The 24411-nt window shown below is 36.3% G+C and overlaps 1 protein-coding gene across 1 annotated transcript in view; it reads left to right on the top strand.

Moving 5' to 3' along the window:
- RABGAP1L (RAB GTPase activating protein 1 like) overlaps positions 1-24411 on the top strand; it is a 776559-nt gene that overhangs the window by 424453 nt on the left and 327695 nt on the right. The window contains exon 14 of the mRNA XM_021682815.1: positions 20563-20676. Coding sequence (XP_021538490.1) covers positions 20563-20676 — 114 coding nt within the window. The remainder of the gene's footprint in view (positions 1-20562; positions 20677-24411) is intronic.

Raw genomic sequence — 24411 nt, 5'->3', positions numbered from 1 at the left:
TAAGTTAATAACAACTTAAATTTGAACACATTCCAAAACTACACTTTTACTTCCGTCTCCACATTCAATATTTTTGATGTCACTTTGCATCTTCTGTGTATCCCTTAACTAATTGTTGTAGTTTTAGTTATTTTTACCACTTTTGTCTTTTCACTTTCTTAGTAGCTTCATAAGTGATTAATCATTACTTTTACTATATATTTACCTTTTTCAGTAAGATTTTTACTTCTGTGTGTTTTCTTGCTATTAACTAGTGCAATTAGTTTTCAGCTTAAAGAAGTTTCACTAATATTTCTTGTAAGGCTGGTTTAGTAGTGATTAACTCCTTTTGCTTTTGCTTGTCTGGAATACTATTTATCTGTCCTTGCACCTGAATGATAATCTTGCTGGGTAGAGTATTCTTAGTTAGAAGATTTTTCCTTTCAGTACTTTAAATATGTCAATGCTACTTTCTTGCGACCTGCAAAGTTTCTGCTGACAAATCTGCTGAGAGCCTTATGGGGGTTCCCTTGTATATAACAATTTGTTTTTCTCTTGCTGCTTTTATGATCTCTCTCTTTATCTTTAATTTTTGGCATTTTAATTATAATGTGTCTTGGTGTGGGTCTCCTTGGGTTCATCTTCTTGGAACTCTCTGGGCTTCCTAGACTGGATGTCTGTTTCCTTCCCTACATTAGGGAATTTTCAGCTATTATTTTCTCAAATAAGTTTTCTGTCTCTTTCTCTTCTCTTTCTGCAACCCCTTTAATATGAGTGTTATTTGATGTTGTTCCAGTGGTCCCTTAAGCTATCTTTAAAATTCTTTTTTGTGTTTACTGCTCTGTCTGGGTGAGTTCCATTGCTTTCTATTTCAGCTTGCAGATTTGTTCTTCTGCTTCATCTAGTCTCCTACTGAACCCCTATGTATATTTTTCAGTACAGTTACTGTATTTTTCATCTCTGTGACTATTGTGTGGTACTTTCTTATGTTTTCTCTTTCTTGAAGTTCTCACTGTGTTCATCTAGTCTCCTCCTGAGTTCGGTGGGTATCTTTATGACCATTACTTTGAATTCTTTATCAGGTATATTACCTCTTTTTCTGTGGTCTTGTTTTGTTCTTCCGTTTGAAACGTATTTCTCTGTTTCCTAATTTTGCTTGCATTTCTGTGGTTTGTATGTATTAGGCAAAACAGGTACCTCTCTCGGTCTTGAGGGAGTGGTCTCATGTAGGTGATGATCCTTTTCATTTAGCCATACCCTAGCTCTTAGCTGTCTCTTGAATTTTTATGATTGTCTAAGCCACCTGGTTTATCCTTGATATGTCCTCATTGCTTAGGGTGTGCCAAGACCTGTCAGTGATCCAAGGTGGGGGGGGGGGTGGCATCTCATTTAGTACATGTTTTCAGGCCAGTCCCCAGCCTGGGGTTGGGGGATTGTAGAACTGCCATTTTAGTGGACTTTTGCTAGGGAGGGGAGAGAAGTCTGTGACTTCTCTACCCAGGGAGCAGGGGAGCACTGCAACTGCCCAGGCTCTCTGGCCTCAGGAAGTGTGGAGACCATGCACATCAGCCTTTGTGGGGGTTGGAGTTTTGTGTCCAGGCTCACCCACCTGTGCCCCAGACTGTGTGTAGAATGCAATAATGGTAGCTACCAGCATCTCTGTCATTGGGGAGCATCTCAACTGTCCCCCACCCCTCCTTCCAGTGCCTCCAGATCAGAAAATGAGTCTCCTTCACATATAGTCTAGGCATTTTTTTTTTTTTTGCTGGGTCTTGGGGTAAGTAAGACCACGAGTCCTCCAAGAGAGGAATCTCCGTTTTTTTATAGCACTTTGGCGCCCCCTCCTCCCTAAGACATTGGCCCTGTTGGCTTTGCAAATAGACATTCTGGAAGGCTCATCTCTGGTGCAGATTCCAGAGGCAGGAGTGCTGATGTGGGGCAGCAACCCCTTACTCCTCTGGGAGAAATGCCTATGCCGTGAGATCTCTCTCTCTTGTGGGTCACCATACCAGGGGGGTGGCATTTTGTGAGACTCTGTCTCTGCATCTCCTATCCATCTCAATGTGGTCCTTTTATCCTTTGTTATGGAGATCAGTTCACCTAGTTTTCAGGTCCCTTTCAGAGGGAAATGATCCATATGTAGTATGGATTTGGTGTGTCTGTGGGAGGGGGTGAGTTCAGGATCTTCCTACATCGCCATCTTGGACCTCCTCCTGGTTTTTCTTTTCATAACCAAAAATAGCAATGCAAACTATAGCATCTGTGTTATACACATTAGGATTCAAATTATGTAAATCTCTAATTCCACACACAAAAAGGATTTATATCAGATTCTATTTATAAAGTCAGGAAAATTCCTTTCACCAGAGCCTTAATTCTTATATTTTTCAAGTGCTTTAAAAAAAAAAAAAAAGAGTCATTAAAAAAAAAATGCCTGCAACTTACTGTATGAAGATTTCATATAATCTAGTGAGTTGGTTATACTTTTTTCTATAGTCATCTGAGGGTAGTTGGGCTTCACACAGCCCTATTGATCAAAGTTAGGATCATTATATCCTCATCCCATATACATATTTTAGAGCCTATCTTTGACAACTCTATCTCACTGTGGCCCTAAAAATTCCTTTCCAAAAGAGTCAGATGCTGTCTTCTTTCCTGCTCATCTGCATCTCCCAGGAAGTGAGAAGTTTTAGAGTTTCTTAAAATTCTAGTGTGTTCTAATGTAGTGGTGTTCAAACTTTTTTGGCCCTCCCCATACATACATGTATGTCTGTCTATCAGAAACAGTAATTTTCAGAAATGATTCGGTGAGATGCACTGTAGTATTAACCATCCCATTTTTCCTTTTAATTCTGATTATGACTCACTACAATGAGTACTAGATCGTGATCATGATTCAGTAATAGAGATTTAAAATTTCCATGGCCTGTGGAGAAGCTTCAAGGCTGGCCGTAGATTTGCTAAACCCCAATCTGTTCACCATGACTTTGTCTTAGAAGTGTTATGTATGATCTGGCTGCCTGGTAACTTTAGAAGCTTGCAGGAGTTGCCCTACTTCTGGGTGCTAGAATTATTGCCCTCATGCTATAGAGAAAAAGCAACACAATTCCAGGTTTAATAATATCCACCATGAATTGAATGCTTACTATGTGTCAGGCACTATGATTGGCATACATAACATCTAATCTTAAAACAAGTTTGAAAATTAGGACCAACATCACCATTTTGGTAGCAGAGTAGGGAGAACAAGGCACACAAAGCTTAGAGACATTAAGTAACTTGTCCAAGATTATATAGTTTGTAGGTGGCTTTACCATTCAGATTTTTTCACTACCATTCACTCTCTGAAAAGGATGTTCCATTGTGAAGGGTCTTCTTTAATGCTCCTCTTTATTGTGCCTAAGGAAAACTGAGAGGCCTGGAAAACACTAAAGCCCTAAATTAGACTTTGATAATCTATCCTGTACGCATTCTTGCTGCTTAAATAGAGAACTCAGGCAATGTCAACATAATCAGGTCAGTGCTCTCTCGATACAGGATGAATTAAGATTGCTTCTGTAATTTTTGGCAGTCCCAGGAGCAAAAGTTACCTCTGTGATGTGCACAGTCTGCTGTGGAGTTCTTTGAAGCCAAAGTTTATAGAAAATGTTTAAGACCATGCCCCTGTTTCTGGTTTTTACTGGTGTTTCTCTATTTGCCCCCGGTAGTAAGATAAGTTCTTATTAGTTACATCCCATATGGAAGCATGGCTAACAAATATCATTATTGGTAATGGGCTTAGCAGCTTCATAAGAAACCTTGGCATCCCAGTGGACTGATGGAAGAAACAAAAGCATAAGCAGTTCTTCTCTGTAACGTTTAGTCTTCTCTGTTTTTACTCCCCCACCCAAGAGACATTTTTCCTATCCCCCTACAGGAGAAAAGTTTGTGATAAAGGGATCGAAAGTGTGGAGTTTGGCTTCCGAGTTGAAATCTAGACCTGTGTTGTCTAGTATGGTAGATACTAGCAACATGTGCTATCAAACCCTTGATATGTGGCAAATCAGAATTGAAAAAATTTCATATCATTTCAAAGACTTAGAGTATGGAATTTTGTTAATTTTTAACATTGATTACATGTTGAGATAATATTTCAGATTCATTGGTTTTAATAAAAGGTTATTAAAATTAATTTCTTCTATTTTTTTGTACTTTCTTAATGTGGCTTCATGAAAATTTTAAATTACTTATATGGCTTGCATTATATTTCTTTTGGAAAGCATTGATTCTAGACCAGTGCTTCAGCCACCTCACCCAACCTAGCTTTGAAATATGGCCCTTTAACTAACTTCAGGACACCACCCCTTCCCTCCCATTCAAAGAAAGCTAAATTTTGCTCAGTCTTTTCTTCTGATCCTTTCTCTCTACACCTGGGTGAAGAAGTATTTGGTGATTTACTGGACAGTTGGGGCACATAAAAGAAAATCAGATTTGCCCATTTGGAGGTGAGGACAGATAGTCTTGTTTGGTGGGATAGGAACACCAAGCCCAGAGGCAATATTCTGTGAAGCAAGTTTGACAAAGTACAGCAAAGTTCAGATTTTTCTCATTTTGACTACTTCAGTGATTTTTTTTTTTGCGTGGGAGAGAAAAAGCACACAAGCAGAGGGAAGCAGGGGAGAGGGAGCATCTCAAGCAGGCTTCATGCTCAGTGCGGAGCCCAATGCGGGGCTCTATCTCAGGACCCTGAGATCATGACCTGAGCTGAAGTGATTTTGTTTTTGATTAAAATATCAAATTATTCTAAGATAATGTGCTGCTTATTTTTATATGCATATGTTGCCTAGTCACAGTCTGTTTGGTTTACTCTTAGAGGCCCCCAGAGCCTTAGTGAGTTCAGCCCTAAGGTGTGGGGATGGTAGGTTGTCAATCCCTGAACTATGGGAGCCGAGGCCCTGCGACAGTTGGTTGCAGCCAAAAAGACCAAAGTAACTGATGAAAAGGGTTTCAAAGGATGTGAACTATCATGTGCATTTGTGTTTCTGTGTGTCTGTAGTAAAATGTTTCTGTTTAAAAAAAAAAAGTATTAAAATAGTTTTCAATTAAAAATTCTCTATTTTATTTATTTATTTTTAAGATTTTATTTATTTTTTTGACAGAGACACACAGCGAGAGAGGGAACACAAGCAAGGGAGTTTGAGAGTTAGAAACAGGTTTCCCGCTGAGCAGGGAGCCCGATGTGGAGCTCGATCCCAGAACCTGGGGATCATGACCTGAGCCGAAGGGAGATGCTTAACGACTGAGCCACCCAGGCACCCCCAAAATTCTCTGTTTTAAAGAATATGAGGGGTGCTTGGGTGGCTCAGTTGGTTAAGCATCTGCCTTCAGCCCAGGTCATGATCTCAGGGTCCTGGGATTGAGCCCTACATCAGGCTCCCTGCTCAGCGGGGAACCTGCTTCTCCCTCTCCCTCTCCCTCTGCCCTGCTCATATTCTCTCTCTCTCTCTCAGTCTCTCTCTCTCTCAAATGAATAAATAAATAAAACCTTTAAAAAAAATACAATATGAAAAGAAGAAAAATCGCACTTTTCAATTAATTTACAACGTATTCAAAGAAAGACTAACAATTTGTTCAAAAGTGCACCAGTATAATCAGATACTATAGTGTCTGCTAGTTTATAAAATTTCAATAAAAGTGTTAAAACCATTCAGAAAAATAATTAAGAATATTTATATGGATCTCATGTTTATTTACTTAAAATCTTAAATGAAAAAGATTTGTTTAAAATACACAGCTCATTAAATTTTTGTTTATTCCTGAATTTGTGTTATATATGAGAATTGCTTGTCCCCAGGCCACCACACCCAAGTCTTTCAAGTTGTGTCCAGATACTGTTTTTCTATCAATATTTGCAGGGTAAATACTAGAACAACAAATCCTCCTTTGATAAAGCTTAGCACAACACCAAAATCTGAGCTGTAGTTATATGCCATTATGCTAATTTTGAAGCCATTTTTTTTTCTTTGACCAGAGAAGTTTTTCAGATGTTAATTGATTGATCTTTATTTGACATTTGAGCAGAGGAAAGTTGTTGACTCAGTAAATAGTCTCAGCATCTTTGTGGTCTGCTCACTGAGAGGAATCTTTATCTGCTCTGTCTTCATGTCTTTAGGGACTTCAGACCAGTCTTCTATATCTTAATTTGATCTTATTTTCCAGGTCATCAATTCAGTTTTTCTGAGCCTCACAGGCTTGGTATTCTCACTAATAATGGTGTCTGTCCATTGTTATCTAGATGTCCTCATTTTCCTCTCAGTCTTACATAGTTTAGATGAGATCTTTCTCAATATATTCATAGCAGTATCTGTGGCGTTTAATATTTGCTCATTTTTATTAAATAAATTTAACACAGCTTGCTTGAGAAGTCAGATGTGACTAGTTTATATCAAATATGGTATCTTTCAGACCAAGTATTTAAAAGCAACTGAAGAAAGAAATGGTATATAAAGAGTACTCAGGAATTGATTTTCCCAGCATTGTGATATTAGCAAACTGGGTAAGGCTACCAGATTTAGCAAATAATAATACAGGATCCTCACTTAAATTTGAATTTCAGAGAAACAAAAACTAATTTTTTAATATAAATAACTGTTTCCCATGCAATATTAAATCCCATGCAGTTTACCTGGGCATCCTACATTTTATCTGGGAACCCTAAAGTTGGGGCAAACACAGTAGCTTTTAACTCTTGTGGAATTATAAAATTATAAGACAACTAAAGTTCACACTATAGCTGAGCACATTGAATTGAGTATTTTCTTTATAGGGCACCCGCCCTACTTAAATCCTTCAGTAAGATGCAAACAAAAAACTAAGAAGTTAAGAATTCTTTTACTCATGAAATATTGTTGAGCTCTCCCCTTCTTTTTACACCCCCCCCCCCCACTTTGTGGACATTTCCTTGATTCTCCCCAGGGGTGGTGGTACAGGGATGTTGCAGTACCTGTTCTTGGGATTAGAGCCAGACCGCTCCCTCTGCCTCACTTGGCCCATCCCATCTCCGTTTCCTCCTGACTTTCAGGAGTTGCAGATATTCCCTTCTTTTCCCTGTGGCTCTCAATTTGCTACATTTGTCACAGGTTCTCTGGTTCATGCTATCCTCTTCATGGTTCAGGTCTGTGTGTTTTATTTTGCCACTATAATCTTGAACATATCACAACCATAGTCAACAAGAAATACTAACTTGGAGGAGAGCTGTTTCCAGTGGCTATTTAGATCATTGCGGCACTGCACTCCATAAAGCATTTTAGCCTTTGCTAGATGGAAGGTAGATTTAAGCAAAATGTATGCTTTCTGTTTATCACGATAAATCTGTGTGAAGGACTCTTTGATTCTTCTTTCCTGTAAATCGGGAAGTTGGGGCACCTGGGTGGCTCAGTCAGTTAAGTGTCCAACTCTTGGTTTCCGCTCAGGTCATAATCTTAGGGTTGTAGAATCGAGCCCTTTGTCAGGCTTCCTGCTTGATGCAGAGTCTGCTTGGGATTCTCTGCCTTTCCCTCTCCATCTGCCCCTCCCCCTGCTCGCTCTCTTTCAAATAAAAAAAGAAAAATCAGGACGTTAGCATTATGAACTAAAATGTGCTAATTTGCTCCAAAGTTACCTTTGAGTAACTCCTAGAAGAGCAGGGTTTTGAACAATGAGACCATCTGTTTCTTATGGGTAAAAATGTTCACTGTGGCATTGGCTGTGAAACTAGCCCTGTCAGATGACATTCTGTCTTAGGATGGTTTTTATAACCCTTCTCCCCAAGGAGCCAGCTCAGAGCATTTCACAGGGCAGAAGTGAGTGCCCAAGAAAGGAAGATTTGCCCAACCTAGTTTCCATATGTGGCTCAGTGTGGGATTTGACCCACCTTCCACTTAAAGAGCAACAACATGAGCTCATTCTTTATTCTCTTGTCTTTCTGCCTTGGTTTACCATTTTCTCCTTTCATAAAATCATTTATTCAACAATGATCTGTTGGGTACTAAATGTGTTACTATATGACACCCTGTCTAGTGGCCCGGAGCTTAGAGGAGGTACAATATATCTTACCCCCAAAGCAGTATGTAATAGGTTTTCTATACATTTATACACCTTGGTGTTATTAGGCCATAAGGGAAGACAGCATTATTTTCACTTGGGATCATTAGAAAAGCACCATGGAAGAAGTCTATATGAGCCTTTATAAATGGACAGGATTTTAACAGGAGAAAATGTGGGAAATAGGGCCATCCAAGGCAGAGGAAATTGCACAAAAGCATTGAAGCTTGAAATAACAGTGCAATTTTGTGGAATGGGATGTGATTCAGATGGAATGGAATAAAGTTTTGTTTTGTTTTTTGAGGATAGTGGGTGGAACCACATTGTAGATGGATTTGAATGCTACACAGGAGCAAATCAGCACTTTAGGTAGGTTAACCTGAAAGTACTGTACAGGGTAAAGTAGAGAAAATCTTCTCTGTCATGATTTAGAGGTCACTGGCATAGTCTAAGCATAAAGTGATAATATCCTGAATTGTGGTGGTGCCAGAAAAGGACACATGTCCTAACTGACCTAAACAACGCTTGGTTTGTCTAAAGAATAATATTACTTATTTTCACATTGTGATTAGTTGTCGATTATGCCTAATTACTTTGCAACATAGATAGGAACTGTTATGTGTATGTAACTTGGTATCAGCCACTTAAAGCTTTGGAAAAATGAGAGAGCTTTTCTTTGTAGAACCAGGTCTAAATAAAGAAGCGGTGCCAGACAAACACCTGGGAAGAACTCTCCTTTCAGTCCCCATGACTATTGAACCAAGTCAAAGCACAAATGGCAACTTAATAAATGAGAAATAAGTGGGATTACTTTTGCAGTTTCTTAGTGTTTAACCAGTTACATTTTCTTTCTTAGAAATTTAGACTTTAAAAATCATCTCTTAGTAACTTGGGTCTATGGCCCTCTTAGCATTTAAATTAGAAGCAAATATGGATATTGATTAAAGGGGCCGGGGTAGTGCTTCAAAAGTGAGAAAGACAACAGCCATGTCTGTATGTTTCTCAGGTCAGTGTTATAGAACCTAAATAACTAGCAGACTAGAAGATAGAAAAAAAATCCTCATTCATGTGTATCTTATAATCTTATGAAGTAGAAGAGAAGATGTTACTCTCTTAATTTATAGTCTCTAAAAGGCCCTCAAATAAAAGAGGAGGATCTGTATCCTCCATTGATTTCATATGGGATTAAGAACCTAGTAAAGAACCTGAGCCTGTTAAATACTATGATCCTGAGGTGCAATGAATAGGAAAGAATTTTCTGATTCTTGCCTAACCATGATCTCAGTCTACTACTTCAAGCTATTTTACTGAGAAAGAGTTAAAAACTCTGAAGGTTACTGTAGATTTCTAAAACATCATATTTAATGTACTTTGCCTCTGGTAGGGTTTTGAACACATTAATTATGTGTTCATCTCTTGTCATTTCTGAAGTACAAGGACTGATCTTGAAATAATGCAACATTTGAATGTATCTTTATCTTTTATTGCTTTTCATATAAAATGAGGTAAAACTCAGTGAGAAAACCGCAAACAGCTTTTTGTTATGATGATTTTTGCAATTCCAATGGTGGTATAATTACTAATTTCTTTTTTAAGATGGAGATCCATTTGTTTTTTTCTGTAGTAATATCTATAATTATTTCCATGTGTCATCTTTGGCATTGGGAGTAAGGACATTTTGGTATACATTTTGCTGTAAAGGTTTGGCTTATAAGTCTAAGAGTACTTGTTATCATCTTTGATTTGGGGCAGATTATTTCCTTTTGCTACTACATCTAAGTGAGGTTCCAAGAGAATTTAGAACTCAGAGCAGAAATTATAAAACTTGAGTCTTCCAATCATGGAGAGTATACACTTAACATGCCTGCTTCCCTTATTCTGATTTATTTAGCATCCATTTACTAAGCATCTACTAAAGTCTCCAGTGCCAGGGAAACAGATAAATAACAACTGATCATGGTCTACCTAGAAGTGATAGCCAAGTGAGGATATTTAGGCATGGGTACCAGTTAATTAATACAACTGAATGGAAGACCAAAGGACCAATTGATTAAGAGAGGAAAAAGGGAAAAGACAACTTTCAGAATAACTCTTTGGATGTCAGCTCAGACGTGGAATTTCACTCCATTGAGACTGAGAATATAAAAGGACACCTGATTAATGGGAAATTCCGATTTGAGTTTTTGACTTGTCAAGTTTTAGATGTAAAATGATAGATCTGTTAGACCAGTAGTTCCTAGATAACAATTTGTAGACTTCTGCTTATGGCTGCGTAGGGATTTGTTAAAAATACAGCTTGCCTGGAAGTACTATAGAGATTTTGGTAACTTAAATCTAGGTGAGATCTGGAGATATGGGTTCCAAAATAGCTTCTCAGATGATTCTGAGAATTGTTAAGGTTTGACATCTACTTTAGTAAGGAGCAAGGAGAGAGAAGACAGACGGTAGCTAAAGTCACAGAAATGGATATGATTTCCCAGGAAGAACATGGAAGGTGAGCAGAGAACAAGGCTAAGGATGTAACACCATCAGATAAGGAGTACCCAGACAAGGAATTAGCGACGAAACTAAAAAGGAATACACTGTGTTGAGGAGTTGGAATATATATTTATCTAGATCCCCTAAGTCTTAGAATAGTAATGCTCATTTCTGAATCAATATAGAGGGGAAAAAAAGTATAGAATAAAAATCTCTAGGTTTCTACTCATGATTTATTCCAGAAAGGATTAATCAAGCTTTAAATGTGCCTTATTGGAAAAAACATTTTTTTTTCTATTTCCAGAAAAATCTGTTGGAGAAACAGAAATTGACCCTCTTGAATAGGGAAAATTGAACAGATTATCAGAAAAGAAAATTATAATATTAATTAGAATTTGTAAAACAAAAAAATGCTTTGGGGTGCCTGGGTGGCTCAGTCGTTAAGCGTCTGCCTTCGGCTCAGGTCATGATCCCAGTGTCCTGGGATCGAGCCCCGCATCGGGCTCCCTGCTCAGCGGGAAGCCTGCTTCTCTCTCTCTCCCTCTCCCACTCCCCCTGCTTGTGTTCCCTCTCTCGCTGTGTCTGTCTCTGTCAAAAAAAATAAATAAAATCTTTAAAAAAATTTTTTAAAAATGCCTTATAGTACAGTTACTAGATGGAATTAGAACATTTAATTCATTGAAATAACCTTTATAATTGAAAACTAGAACTATTATAGTCTCTCAGGAACAAATCTTTCTGTTCTTGGCCTTGTTTCTTTTGTTATTGTTGTGTGATCAGTGCATCTTTTACTCCTGGGTGAGTAAAAACTTGGGTTACTGGAAATGTGCTGCTATAAAAAGGAACAAAATGGTAATTATATAACCTGACTTGATATAAAAATTAATTGCCTTTTTCAAAATCCATATCCCAGTGTGAAGAACTTTATTGATCTTAAAGGATTTTTAAAATAGATACATTATTGACATTTACTTAGGGATGTAGTTATTGTTCCCTTATACTCACTCCCCTTTTAGGTTTCAGGTGACCCTTTATGTAAGTGAATTATAGGATCACTTCAGTAGTTGTCTGTTCCCCTTTTAATTTAGTGATCTTCACTAATCACATTTGTATTTTGGGGGAGCTCAGCGAACACATGATCAAATGGCCAATAGTGGTCCCAATATTTTTAACCTGTAGGGTTCTACATTAAAGGTGATTTTTCATTTTTTATTTTACTTATTTTGTTTATTTATTTTAAGAGAGAGAGCGGGAGGGGAGGGAGAGAATCTCAAGTAGGCTCTATGCCCAGTACGGAGCCCCATGCGGGGTTCAATCTCACGAACCTGAGATCATGACCTAAACCAAAATCAAGAGTTGGATGCTTAACTAACTGAGCCTCCCACCCTACATTAAAGGTGATTTTTTTTTAAAGTCATCTGAATTAATACGGTATTGTGGGACTATTTTATTGTGAATAATATTTTGTCATAGAGGAAATGAAAGGCAATGATAAATATCCTTGAATAAACAAAATTTATTGATGAGAATACCACAGTGAGATTTTCAAAATTATTGGTGTCCAGCTTGTTAAGAAGTTAAAGAGGGATCATAGTCCACATAAGACTGCCATCCCTTCTGACACTAGTTATAAGTTCAGGGTGTTACCAGAATCACTGTGAGGTTCAATAATTCACTAGAAATACTCAAAGAACTCAATGGAAGCTGTTAAACTGATGGTACCAGTGTATTATCAGGATACACTGAAGGATACAGATTAAAGCCAGCCAAGGGAAGAAGCACAAGCAGAGTCCAGGAGAAATGCCAAACATGGAACTTTTTTTTGTCTTTTCCCCATGGAGTCATCAACAACATAGCTTTCCTGGCACCAGTGTGTAACGACATACATGGAATATTGCCAGCTTCATTTAGGGAAGCTTACTTGGGTCTTGTGCAGAGTTTTTATAGGGGCTTATTCATGTGCTGCCCACATGACTGATCTTTAGTTTTTTAGTCTCTTTACAGATAGAACTAATGCTGCATTACCCTAAGCCCCATGATAAATCACACTGTTAGATTGTTGGGTGACCAAAGCCCACATGCAAACAAAGACCTCCTATCAGGCATGGCATTCCAAGGGCATAGAGATCACCTCCTAGTAACTAATGATAAAAGCCACCACTCTTTTTGTGTAAGGTTAATTCTTCACTACACACTAATTCTTTCAGATAGTAAAATCAGATGAGATCAAAATGAAACAAGAGTTCATAAAACCGACTACAAAGACCATGAAATGACATGGCCAATGAAATGGTTCCTTGTGCTCCACAGGACTGTTAAAACATCTTCATTCAAGATTACCTTTCCATATTCTAGATCCCACTCAACTTGCCCCTCTATGATTCCCTTCTATAGACAATTAAGAGTCATATCTCCTGGGCATGCCAGGAGTAGTTTCCTGCTTTGGAACCTCTGCTCATGCCACCTTGTTGTAGCATACAGTTGACTCTTGAACAAAATGGGTTTGAACTGGTCTATGGCCCTCTTAGCATTTAAATCAGAACCAATTTTATCTGATAAATACAGTACAGTACTGTAAGTGTATTTTTTCTTCCTTATGATTTTCTTAACATTTTTTTTCCTCTAGCTTACTTTACTGTAAGAATGCAGTATATAATATGTATAACATATGAAATATATGTTGGTCAACTATTTATGTTTTGGTAAGGCTTCCAGTCAATAGTAGGCCATTAAGTAGTTAAGTTTGGGGGGATCAAAAGTTATAGGTGGATTTTTTCATGGGGAGTTCGTGCCCCTGATCCCAAGAATGTTCAAGGATCAACTATATTCTCTTGAGATCTTTCCATTTTGTTGAACCCATCCTGTCTATGGTAGCCAACCCAGTCCTCATCTTCTGAGAAGGCCCCTTTCACCAGTGAACCCTTCTACAGTTACTTTCTTTGCTGAATTCCCATGGCTAACTTTGCCCATATCATTTATTTAGCTGTTAGCATATGTTTCCTTCCAGTGATATTTGCACCTACATCTTGTCCTAACGAGATCTTAACCTCTTGCAATTTAGGGATATTATGGCCTATATCCTATTTTTTTTTTTGATCCCGTAAATCCTAGTAGAGTATCTTGCACATGACAAGTGTTAGATAGATGTTTGAATGGTAAACTTTCATATAGACATGTGCAACCAGGAGAATATTATTCAAATATTTGAATTAAAACATCTTATAAAAATGATCTAAATTATACTTATAAATTTATAAATATAAAATTTATAAATCTAAATTACACTTTACAAATATAAAATTTATAAATCTAAATTACACTTATAAATTCACATGGCATGTTAATCCAGAAAAATATTGAAATAATTTTTGGTAATTCATTGAAGACATGTATCTTGAGAAATTCATGGCAATTCATGAAGAAAGTATCTAGAGAAGTATTGCCATTCTGCTCCCACCTCAGGGCTTTTCCACATGCATTTCCCTTTGCCTATAATGCCCTTTCTCTAAATAGTCGAACACTCAGAAAGGCAAAACCACCCTACCTGAAATATCAGCCTTCTCCTCACTCACTGTTTACGTTGTTTTATTTTTTCATTGTACTTTTCTCTAGCCAATATGATATACTTGTTTTTTGTCTCTTTTCCCTGCTACTAGAATATAAGTCCCGTAGGGAAAGGACATTGCCTTGCTAACAGCTGTATCTTCTGCACCTAAAATAATGCCTGATTCTTAGTAGGTGCTCAGAACTAAGTATTTGTTGTATACATAAATGAATTTATACATAAATGAATTTAATAACACTAAGCAACAAGTAGAAAGCTTTATTTTTTATGTACATTTGATTTTTATGTCATTTGATTTAAGAAGATGTAAGTGAGGGACACCTGGCTGGCTCAGTTAGTTAAGCGTCTACCTTCGGCTCAGGTCATGATCCCAGGGTCCTGGGATCAGCCCTGCATTGGGCTCCCTGCTTGACCCTCTCCCTCCCCCACTCTCTCAAATAAATAAATAAAATCTTAAAAAAAAAAGAAAATGTAATTGAGCTCACAGAGTTTCAAAGAGAAGCATTTAAAGTAATTGAAGGAGTGGTAGAATGGCTAAAATTAAGTTATTAATAACTAGGTGTGTACATGGTCAAAGTTAATAAAGTTATAAAATGTAAACATTAGGTGAAAATAGGCATTTTTATCAAATGCTAGTTATGTAGAGGTGTTCTTTAGTTTTGTGGAAAAATAAAAAGTTATTTTTATACAATGGGAGTAAATATGGAGCTCTTAAATTATTAATTTCAAAGGGCTTAAAGGGCTATTTTGATAAAAATCTTAATTTTTTAAAAAATAATACAGTTAGAAATGCATCTTACTTTGGAAAATAACACCACTGAAGTTTAGTTATTGTGCTTATTCCAACAGAAGTTGCAGAGTTTATCATTGCTCATTGAATGAGCTTCTAAGCCTAAGTGCCTCAGTTGAACCTTTATTTTGGGACAGTGAGTGGTTAGCAACCCTGGAATGAGGACATACCCATATATGGCCATAGATGCATTTGGTGGGTGTATTTGGAGTCTAAAAGTAATCCCAGGTATTTGTCACAGTCATCTCTGCTCCGACCTAAATTTCATGGGCTCTCTGGGAAATCCAGGCTGTGCCCAAAGGCTACAATGCTTCTTAGTCTTCCAGTCCCAGAAGAATTCTTTATTCTATTCATATTTCCCATTCCAGTCCTGGCACTTCCTTCAAGATTAAGGTATCTATCATGAATATTGGCCAGTCTTAAAGATAACACTTCTTCCTGTCCCCTTCCTTCCCCTCCCTTTAGTTCTTATTGTTGCTTCTCTCCTGAAGAGATTTCTTTCTAGTTGAAGCCAGAATGTGGCTTATATTTTTGACCTTTGTGTCAGGCTTTGATTCTGAGACATTTGGCAGCATGTGTGTTCAATGCCTGGGAAACAGGTTGCTTACAATATGATTTAGTTAACATTTATTTCTTTGCTTTCATATTATTCCACTTATGCTAAGGCTCCCCGCCCCCCACCTGCATATTCAAGGATGAAGACTGGCAATGATCCATTTTTTGTGTGTGTGTTACTGTTTCTAGCTCACGATTTCAATAGCATGTTTGAAACTAGAATGCACTTTCATATTTTCTCCTTTTATCTCTGCCTCTTTGGATTTTTGGCAAACATCAAGGCAAATAAATCAGACCCACCACTGCAAACCCATCTGCTTGCAGGAACATGTAAGCCAACCAGTTTGTGATGTTTTACCATAGATCTAGCTCCAACATAGAACTAAAGGAGGATCCCTGTGAAGTAAGAATAGAAGGCACGTTCTAAGGTCAAGTATTTTTTAAGCTCTGAATCATTTATCTGCTCACTGTGAATAGGCGTGGTCTACGTTGGCATTTTTAATAACACTAACAAATTGGCATGATATTTATAAAGTTGAAATAATTTTGTGGTAGATGAAAAGTGAAAATGCAATTATACTTTGGATTTGACAATACAGAATAATAAGAAACTCCTCCTGGTTGTGTATATGCTGTCATAGTTGTAAAAATGTAGCAAATTAAGGTATAGCTAAGGTGTTCATTTATCGACATCACTTTTACACTTCATCTGGTGCTAAGGTCACATGTAAAAACAATCATCTGCAGTAGAATACTTTTGCAGTTGTTGACAGCCCATAAATTGTTTTATAAAAAAAATAATAGGCTACGGTCATCCAAACCTGTCTTCCTAATACTTGTTGACACTTGAATGCTGTATTCATTTTTTTTCTCACAACAAACAATAAGTGATGATTCTCTTGGAATAGGAATTAAGAGGATCGCAGATATTTTAGGGCATATATATGATACTAGAAGAACAACTCATGTAATACTCTTGGTAGCAGGCTGTAAATTGAATCCACTTAAAATGATCAAAAGTTAATCGAGCTACTTATCATACCTCTTAGAGTTGGTTTTAAATTGATTTTCAACAAGCCAAATTATATCCTCTGTTGGAGCATGGATTTTATCACACTAGAGATGATGTCTTTTTTGAAAATAAAAAGATAATTTAGTCTTGTGACTTAGCAGTTTGGAAATTAAAGAAAATCCTTCAAAGGTAAACTAAATAGAAATTTAGTTTCTATGTGGTGGTATTGTCAGGGGTGTGGGGTGGGGAGGAGGCAGATAAAACTCATCTTTTAAGACTTTCTTTCAAACCTCTCACAGTTACTCTCTGTTTCTGGTCAGAGTCCGCTTTTGTGTGTGGCCCAACCTGACTGCTCCTTAGACGGGATAGATGCTATCAAGGACTTTGCCTACCAGTTATATACTTGGTGTTGAAGGTCCAGAAGGAAGGCATGTGAAAGAGACAGTGACGTTTGTCCTCTTCATAACCATGACTTCAACCCTTCTCTGATTCTCAGAAGCTAAATTCTGATGTAGTGATGGACATGGTAGCTACTCTGGCAAATTTAGCTTCTACCACACCCTGTCCTTTCTGTCCTCCTCCTGGGTTGTGTATATCTTTATTTCATGGGTATATGCAACGCTGGGCCAGAATGTGTTATTAATTGATAAAAACATTACTATATGCAAATAATTATTCACTTTTGCTTTTATTCATGGATTAGGAGAAATAAGGATAATTTAAGACACATAAGATACATGATGGGAAATTTAGAATGGAGAATGTATGTATTGAAGTGTCATCATGATGAAAGCTCTATTCGTAATGTTCATGATACCAAAGAAAAACAGTGGTTTGTTTCATTATTTAAAGTGTACACATGCAGAAAGATGTCTAAAATATATTTTCACCAGAACATTTAAATAGTTAAATGTGATTCTTAAGGAAAAGGGGGAATAATAATGGACAATTACTATTTTTGTTTCTTTAATGAATACTCAATTTATACTAGGCAGTGTGCTTATAAGTAAGCACTTTGCATGCATTATTTTATTCTAAATGACATAAATTTTACATTATCATCCCATTTTCAAGAAGAGAAAACTGAAGTTTAGTGAGATTAAATAACTTGTTTGGGATCCTATACATATTAAGTAGAGTAGCCAGAAATAGAACCAATGAGTTTGACTCCAAAGCCACTAATCCACCATACTGGACTGAAGATCAGAATGGGAGATGCACCTACTGGGAAGTAAATTGCAGGTCAAGTTGTGAACCTCTCTGGATATTGGTGAAGTAGCTTCCCATGAAGGAGTGACTTCCTTCCTCTCCCCATTCTGATGATAACCTTTAGGATTTAAGGAGACTCTGCTTATGGGAACCTTCCATGAAAATGACCTCCTATCTGTTTTGATTGTGCTAAAAAATGTTTCTAGCCATATTTTTTTTTTAAAGCGTTTTCACATGAACCCTTTTAACTACAGATATTTAGATGGTGAAATATTTGGCCTCTTTTTTGTCCTTCTCTGTTCATTTTATTTCTTATAAAAATTCACAACCATAATTGGAATAAGTCTAAACAGAAAATTAATATTGAAGAGAAAAATCATCATTTTACCTTCCTTTTACAGAGCATTAGCTTTGATTAAAATATTTGTTGAAAGAGTGAGTGAATTTGGGACTAATCTCTCACATCTCAGGTCTGGATTCCTGAAATATATACTGTTCTTACTCTCATCAGTAATTGGGAGATGATTAATTTTAGCTTTGAAAACGTGATTATTGTCCCTAGTCTAGTACACAATTTCGTTCATATTAGTCCGTTTGTAAGACTCTAGTGTACCTCCTGACCTTCAGTTATGTGAAAGGAATCAGTGAACAATATAGCAAAACATTTTATTTAGTTTATAAAGTGAAGTTCCAAAAATTGTTCCCTTAGTCAACTGAGAGCAATATGTTGGAAGAAAACTCTAGAACACACATATGTAGAAAGCATTTAAAAGTAATCCTAGAAAGGGAAGGTTCATTAAAGTCAGGAAAAGTTGATGATTTTTATTTTCATTTGATTTTTTGCCCATTTATTTTTAGAAACAAATAAGGAAGATTCAAGTATGCATAGAAAAAAATTACTCAGTATTATATAAAGTTACTTTCTAGAAATTTTTAATCAATTTCCCTTTCTCTGAATCAGACTGTTGGTACCATTTAAACACAGTATGATGCCAAATGAGTAGGCAGTTTCTAGGGAATATAGTCCAATGATTTCTCTCCCTTAACATCTTGAAAAGTGTAAAAAGAGTTATCCTGTGAACCACTCAGCACATGTTTGCCCCTGAAATAGTTCAGCAGTGGTAGTAGTAACATTTTCATTGGTCATCTTTTCAAATAGCTTATAAGTGGGAACTATTACTGTGTGGAAAGAGAACCTTTCTATTAGGGAAAACCTGGACAGTGAAAACTTTCTTCTACCTGGTACCAGATCCCCTACTTAGGGATCTCCTACTTAGACTCTATACCAGACCATAGCTCTTTATACATTACCTTTATATTCACCTTGTTCTGTGCTCCCACCTCCCCTCAAAATTTTCTCTATCCTTAGAACCTGCATTTGCCTTTATAAATATAAGCTTTCTATATATCCTCTTACTTAAGGTATGATCATTTTTTTTTCAAGTTTCATTTTTATTCAGCTGTAGCACTGCATTCCTCTAAGCCATCAGAATTTCCTCTGGACTGATTTGCAATGTGTTTGGTGTTTGCTAGCAAATGTGGGACATTTCAGTTTGTGTCCTTTCTCCACATGGTATAAGATCTAATTACCACTCAGCATGAAATAGCAGCTGAAATGAAAAAGGCAGCAAGAGAAGGCCCTGGCTTAACTTAGAGCTAATCAACGACTTCCTTCTTACATACTCCTCAGCTGCAAAGAAAAAGGGAGCTAGCACTCATTAAAGTAACTCATGTATTAAACATTTTTTTTCCTTCCTTGATTTTAAATGAAATGGGGGATTTGTTCAAATCTTTATGGAAGCAAGACATTAAATGACACTTTTAATTTGTACTAGTAGTCACCGATGCTTCCTTAAACTGTGCAAAATATTTTCATCATCAGGTTTGCTAAAAGTAGTCCCGTCCTATTTTCTTGACATTTAAACAGATAAAACAAACAACATTTATGGGACTCAAATAAAATCAAATGAATGATTAATCACTTTTTATAAAGCTTAGAATTCTACTCAATTTTGAGCTTTTGGATCCTGAATTTGTCTTAAAAAGAACCTCTAGATTTATCTTTAAAGCATGTGTCATCTTAATATAGTAGTTTTGGGGCTTTATATTTTCAGGAGTGAATGAGTTAGGTAATTAACCTATCAGGAGAAAATGATTGATATCTTTACTTTTTAAATTACTGTGGTTTTCACTTACCAGATAATCAAAAATTTAAGAGGTTAGATAATATGTGGTGTTGGGCAGATACGGAAAAACATCTACTCCACCAGTGTATGGAGTATGTATTGTTACAACACCTCTGGAGGGAAAACACCTTCATCAAGAATGGAAATGTATATACTCTTTGACCTAGCAATTCCACCTCTAGGAACCTGTTCTTGAACACGTATGTATAAAAATGTTCCTAGTGATAATATTTGTAATATAAATAGAAAAATGCAGAAAAGTCATTAATAGGAGAATATTAAACAAATCATGGTATGTCCATATCCAGATACCTCATTCTTTTTGATAGCTGCTCATAAAGAGAATGAAATACACTTGCATGTATTGATTGGGAATATCCTATAAGTTATCCTATTCCATGAAAGTAGCAGATAGTTTTCTTCTATTTGTTTTCAAAGAGCAGAGGATAGAGATGTGTTTATACAACTTCTCTCTCTCACCTCCCTCTCACATAAGCATATATTCACACATCTATAGATAGATGGATGAAGGATACAAAAGAAATTGTTGGTAGCATGTATATCTGGTGAATGGGACTATGGGTTTGGAATGGAAGGCGGATATTTTTGGTGGGGGCAGCATACTTTTTTGTGCTATTTGAGGTTTTTTTTTGGCATGTATATTTATTATTTTTCAATTAAAAAGAAATTTTAAATTAATGACCAGGTCTACCTTTTTCTGTTTTAGGACTCAGCCCAGGAGAGTGTTATCACTCGAGATATTCATCGTACATTTCCTGCACATGATTACTTTAAAGATACTGGAGGAGATGGCCAGGAATCACTCTACAAGATCTGCAAGGTAGGGCCCTCCACCTCATTTTTTCTAACTTATTTTACAGGGCCATATTTTAGGAACCCATCTTAAGACTTTTAGATTTTTTTCTGTTTTTATTTCTTATTTGCACTGTGCCCTATTGATGCTGGACAGCCGAAGTCCCTTGCCAAGAACTCTCTTGCATAAGAAAGAATTCAAGAGCAAGGTGTTTAGAGAAAGGGACAAAGATTTATTAAGTCTAGAATTAAGAAAGCTATTTCACTAAGTAGCGACCTCTCATCCTAGGTGAGGAAGACTACCCTCTTTGCCTCTAATGAAGGTTTTAAGTTTTTAAAATTAGCTAATGGTATAGGGAGGGGCTTACTCTGTAACTTTGGGTTTATCATTTACATTGGGTGGTTAGTTTTTCCATTGTTTTAGGGTTGCAAAGTTACCTACAGGGAGCAATTTGAAAAATATTGAGCTTTTACGAATGTCAAGCTTTTAGAGGGAGTGGAGTTTTATGGTTTTCCATGAATCAGATTTTGTGACTCTTTTTATGACCTGCTGGCTTTTAGGTTAAGGGTCAGCCTAAAACCAAAATGACTTTACTTAGGTCAGCTTGTCTCCTGAGTCTCCCTTCCCTCCTGCCTCAGTGTTCTCTGCTCAGTACTGAGTCCTGAAGGCAACTTCTTGGCTGTGTGTTCTATGCATCCTCATCAGGGAGGGGCGCAGTAAGGCCTCACTTTGGCTCTGCTGCTAACACAAAAGGAACAGAAGGTCCTCTCAGGTGACGTAGTGAAGGCTCAGAGGAGTCCTGAGGACTGTCCTTTGGAGAAGATAATGTGGCAGTTGGCTCAATTTTTGGACAATACATAAGGGTAAGAAAACAATGTGGTTTTTAAATACTAGCAAGTTCTCTAATATTATTGGTATATTTAAACTTATGTCACATTAAACATCTTCATGCAGTTTTTGTGTCCCACTTTTAAAAATCTTTTCCCTCATTATTAATAAGCCTGGAAGAAAACTTTTTTCCTGATTTTTAGTAAATATGCTCTACGTGGATATAAAAGATTCTGTTTTTGTTAATGTTAATATAGTAGTTTTGGGGCTAGATTTTTAATTTTTTAGGTTATATCAGGTTATTAATTTTTTAAGGTTATATCAGAAATGCAAAATGACTTTTTAAATCATTACCTGTAGTTAACTCATATTGTCAATGCTAATTGAGGCCAAAAGCTAAAAATTACAAAGTTTTGCCCTTTATCCTCAAATTTAAGATGCCTTATGAAATGTGGTGGACAACTCAACATCGTCCTCACCCCCCATTACAGTAGAGATTATTACTGAAGATGAACTACACAAAAATCTTGTAATAATATGGAGAAAAAGCAAATACCATGGCCAATTTATAAGTTGTATAATCAGTTCCTGAATAATCAAATTTATCCTTCTATTGAGTAGCAAAATTTGCCAGTAGGTATTCAGAAGTACATATCAGAGTTATTTTATATTTACTGATTTTTTTTATATTACATATAAAAGTACTTGCTTGCCTGCTTGTGCTAACCAAGTAGGACTGATGCTTCATTCTGCAAATGGCATAGCTTTCATTAAAATCCCTCTTGCATATTTGAGGTTTAGCCCTCTCTGCCCACTCCTATTTTATCTTGTCTTTCTTTTCTTTTCTTTCCTTTTTTTCCTTCTCTCTTGATGTAGCCATTTGGAAGATTATAAACACCGATCAGAAATCTCTTTTTATATGGATGTATCATTCAGAGCTAGAAATGCATAAATAACTTAAAATCTGAGAGTGTACTGACTTCTGGAAAGTAATACATCATCTAGTTTTAAAATATGCTACAAACCATTGAATACCATTACAAATGTATAACATACTCATTATATGAGTGTAAAAGGCAAAAGTAATTATTTAAAAATTTTCTACCAATTTTGAAATTCTGTAAGCTAATCAGCTTCTGACATGTGTAGGGACGATGTCAAAATTTATGTAGTTTCCTAGTTTATGGGGAAGGGTCTGACTTATGATATATGGGAGAACATTTTCCCCCTCACATTCAACATATTTTCAGCCAACCAGTAATTTTTCCTTCAGTTTTTCTCTGGCTGATACTAGAAAGTTTTTTCACATAACTAAAACAGATGGTTTTATGTGCTTTCAGCCTCTGACTTACAATTGTGCTCCCTTGTAGTAAAAACAGTATTCCCCTCATTATACAATATTTACAGGAGAAATATCTGAACCATTACCAAACACAAAGATAAAATTTAAATAGTTGGTACATTTAAGTAGTTGATATCTTTGATATTACAGATAATAATACAACCTTGCTTTGATATTGCAGATAATAATCCAACCTTGAATTCATTAGACAGTACTCCTTAGTACATTCACACAGCTCATGTAGCCATGTTAGATTATCAATGTATATTTGCAACATGATTAGACAGTTTTAAAGCTCTTTCTGAGTAAAGAATATTGCAACAATGTAGCTCTAAAATACCTTATAACTGCTGAATATTTTAAATTACACTAAATTTTGTAAAAATGTGGAAAACAAAAGAATCATATTAAAAGCATTTCAGAATTCAAGGTAGTAAATAAAAGTTGCTAAAGCTTATAATGTTGTACTAAAATATATATTACCTAAACATGATTTTACAACACCCTTAGATAATGGAGGAGACCAGAAATGAATATATCAGAATATGTTGGAGAAACCAAAATTTGCTGTGTTCCTAAGTGACACAATTCCTTCTCTTCTTGATCTATTATTTAGCAGTTTAGTGCTCATGCAGGGAAATCTCAGGTGGTGGTGATAACTCACAAATAGGAAAGCATACTTAATGACACTTTAGAATTGAATATTCATCTCAAGTTTGTGTATACACTTTCCTTTGCTTTTTCTATCCAATTTGAGCTATAGTCTTTCATTTTAGGACTTTCATCCCATATCCCCAAAAGTTGCTCTATGTAAAAAGGCCACTGAATGTGGTCCACCTGTTCTATCATTTTTATCTCTAGAATCATATCCAACATCATACCTTACACTCTCAGCAATATACCTTTGAATTTCCATCCTGAATACTTTGCACAAACCTGAAACACTAATAATACCTTGATTAAAATGCTTCTTCTTTATCAGTTTTTTTTTTTCCTTAATCTTTTTCTTGTCTTACTGCACTGGCCAGAACCTCCATCATAAGTGTTAAAATGAAGCAATCATAGTGGACATCCTTGTCTTGCTCCCGATTATAAAAGAAATGCATCTAATGATTTACCAGTAAGAGTGATATATCTTATTCACATTAGCAACACACTTATAGACCTTTTTTTATGCAGTGCCTTCCATCTGTTATATTAATTGCAAATTTACAAAGTACTTTCACATATATTACCTCATTTATTTCCAACAACTTCTTATCACTGGAGCCTATACTAGAAATATAATATGCTGTGCTCTTAAATTGAAACAGAAATTATTAAGAGAATTTCAATTATAATAAGTGTGGATATCAATTTTGGTTTCAAGGATACAGAAGTCTGACTTTGTAGTTGAAAAGTTTTCTGTGGCTCTGGTGAAATGAGAAATGATCTGAACTGTCAGATTAGAGGGAAGACTGTTAAAAACTTGCTGTCATGTTTTAATGGCCCTGTCAATTTCCATTTTTGCCTCTTAATATCTTTTTCAGAGTAGGAGGAAATTGAAATGGTTCAAAGATTCTTCTGTTGTCATAAATTTATGTGTGGAAGTT

The sequence above is a fragment of the Neomonachus schauinslandi genome, chromosome 6 (genome assembly GCF_002201575.2).
Source record: "Neomonachus schauinslandi chromosome 6, ASM220157v2, whole genome shotgun sequence".
NCBI classification, from domain to species: Eukaryota; Metazoa; Chordata; class Mammalia; order Carnivora; family Phocidae; genus Neomonachus; species Neomonachus schauinslandi.
The sequence above is the reverse complement of the archived record's forward strand: the minus strand, read 5'-3'. Positions and strand labels throughout refer to the sequence as shown.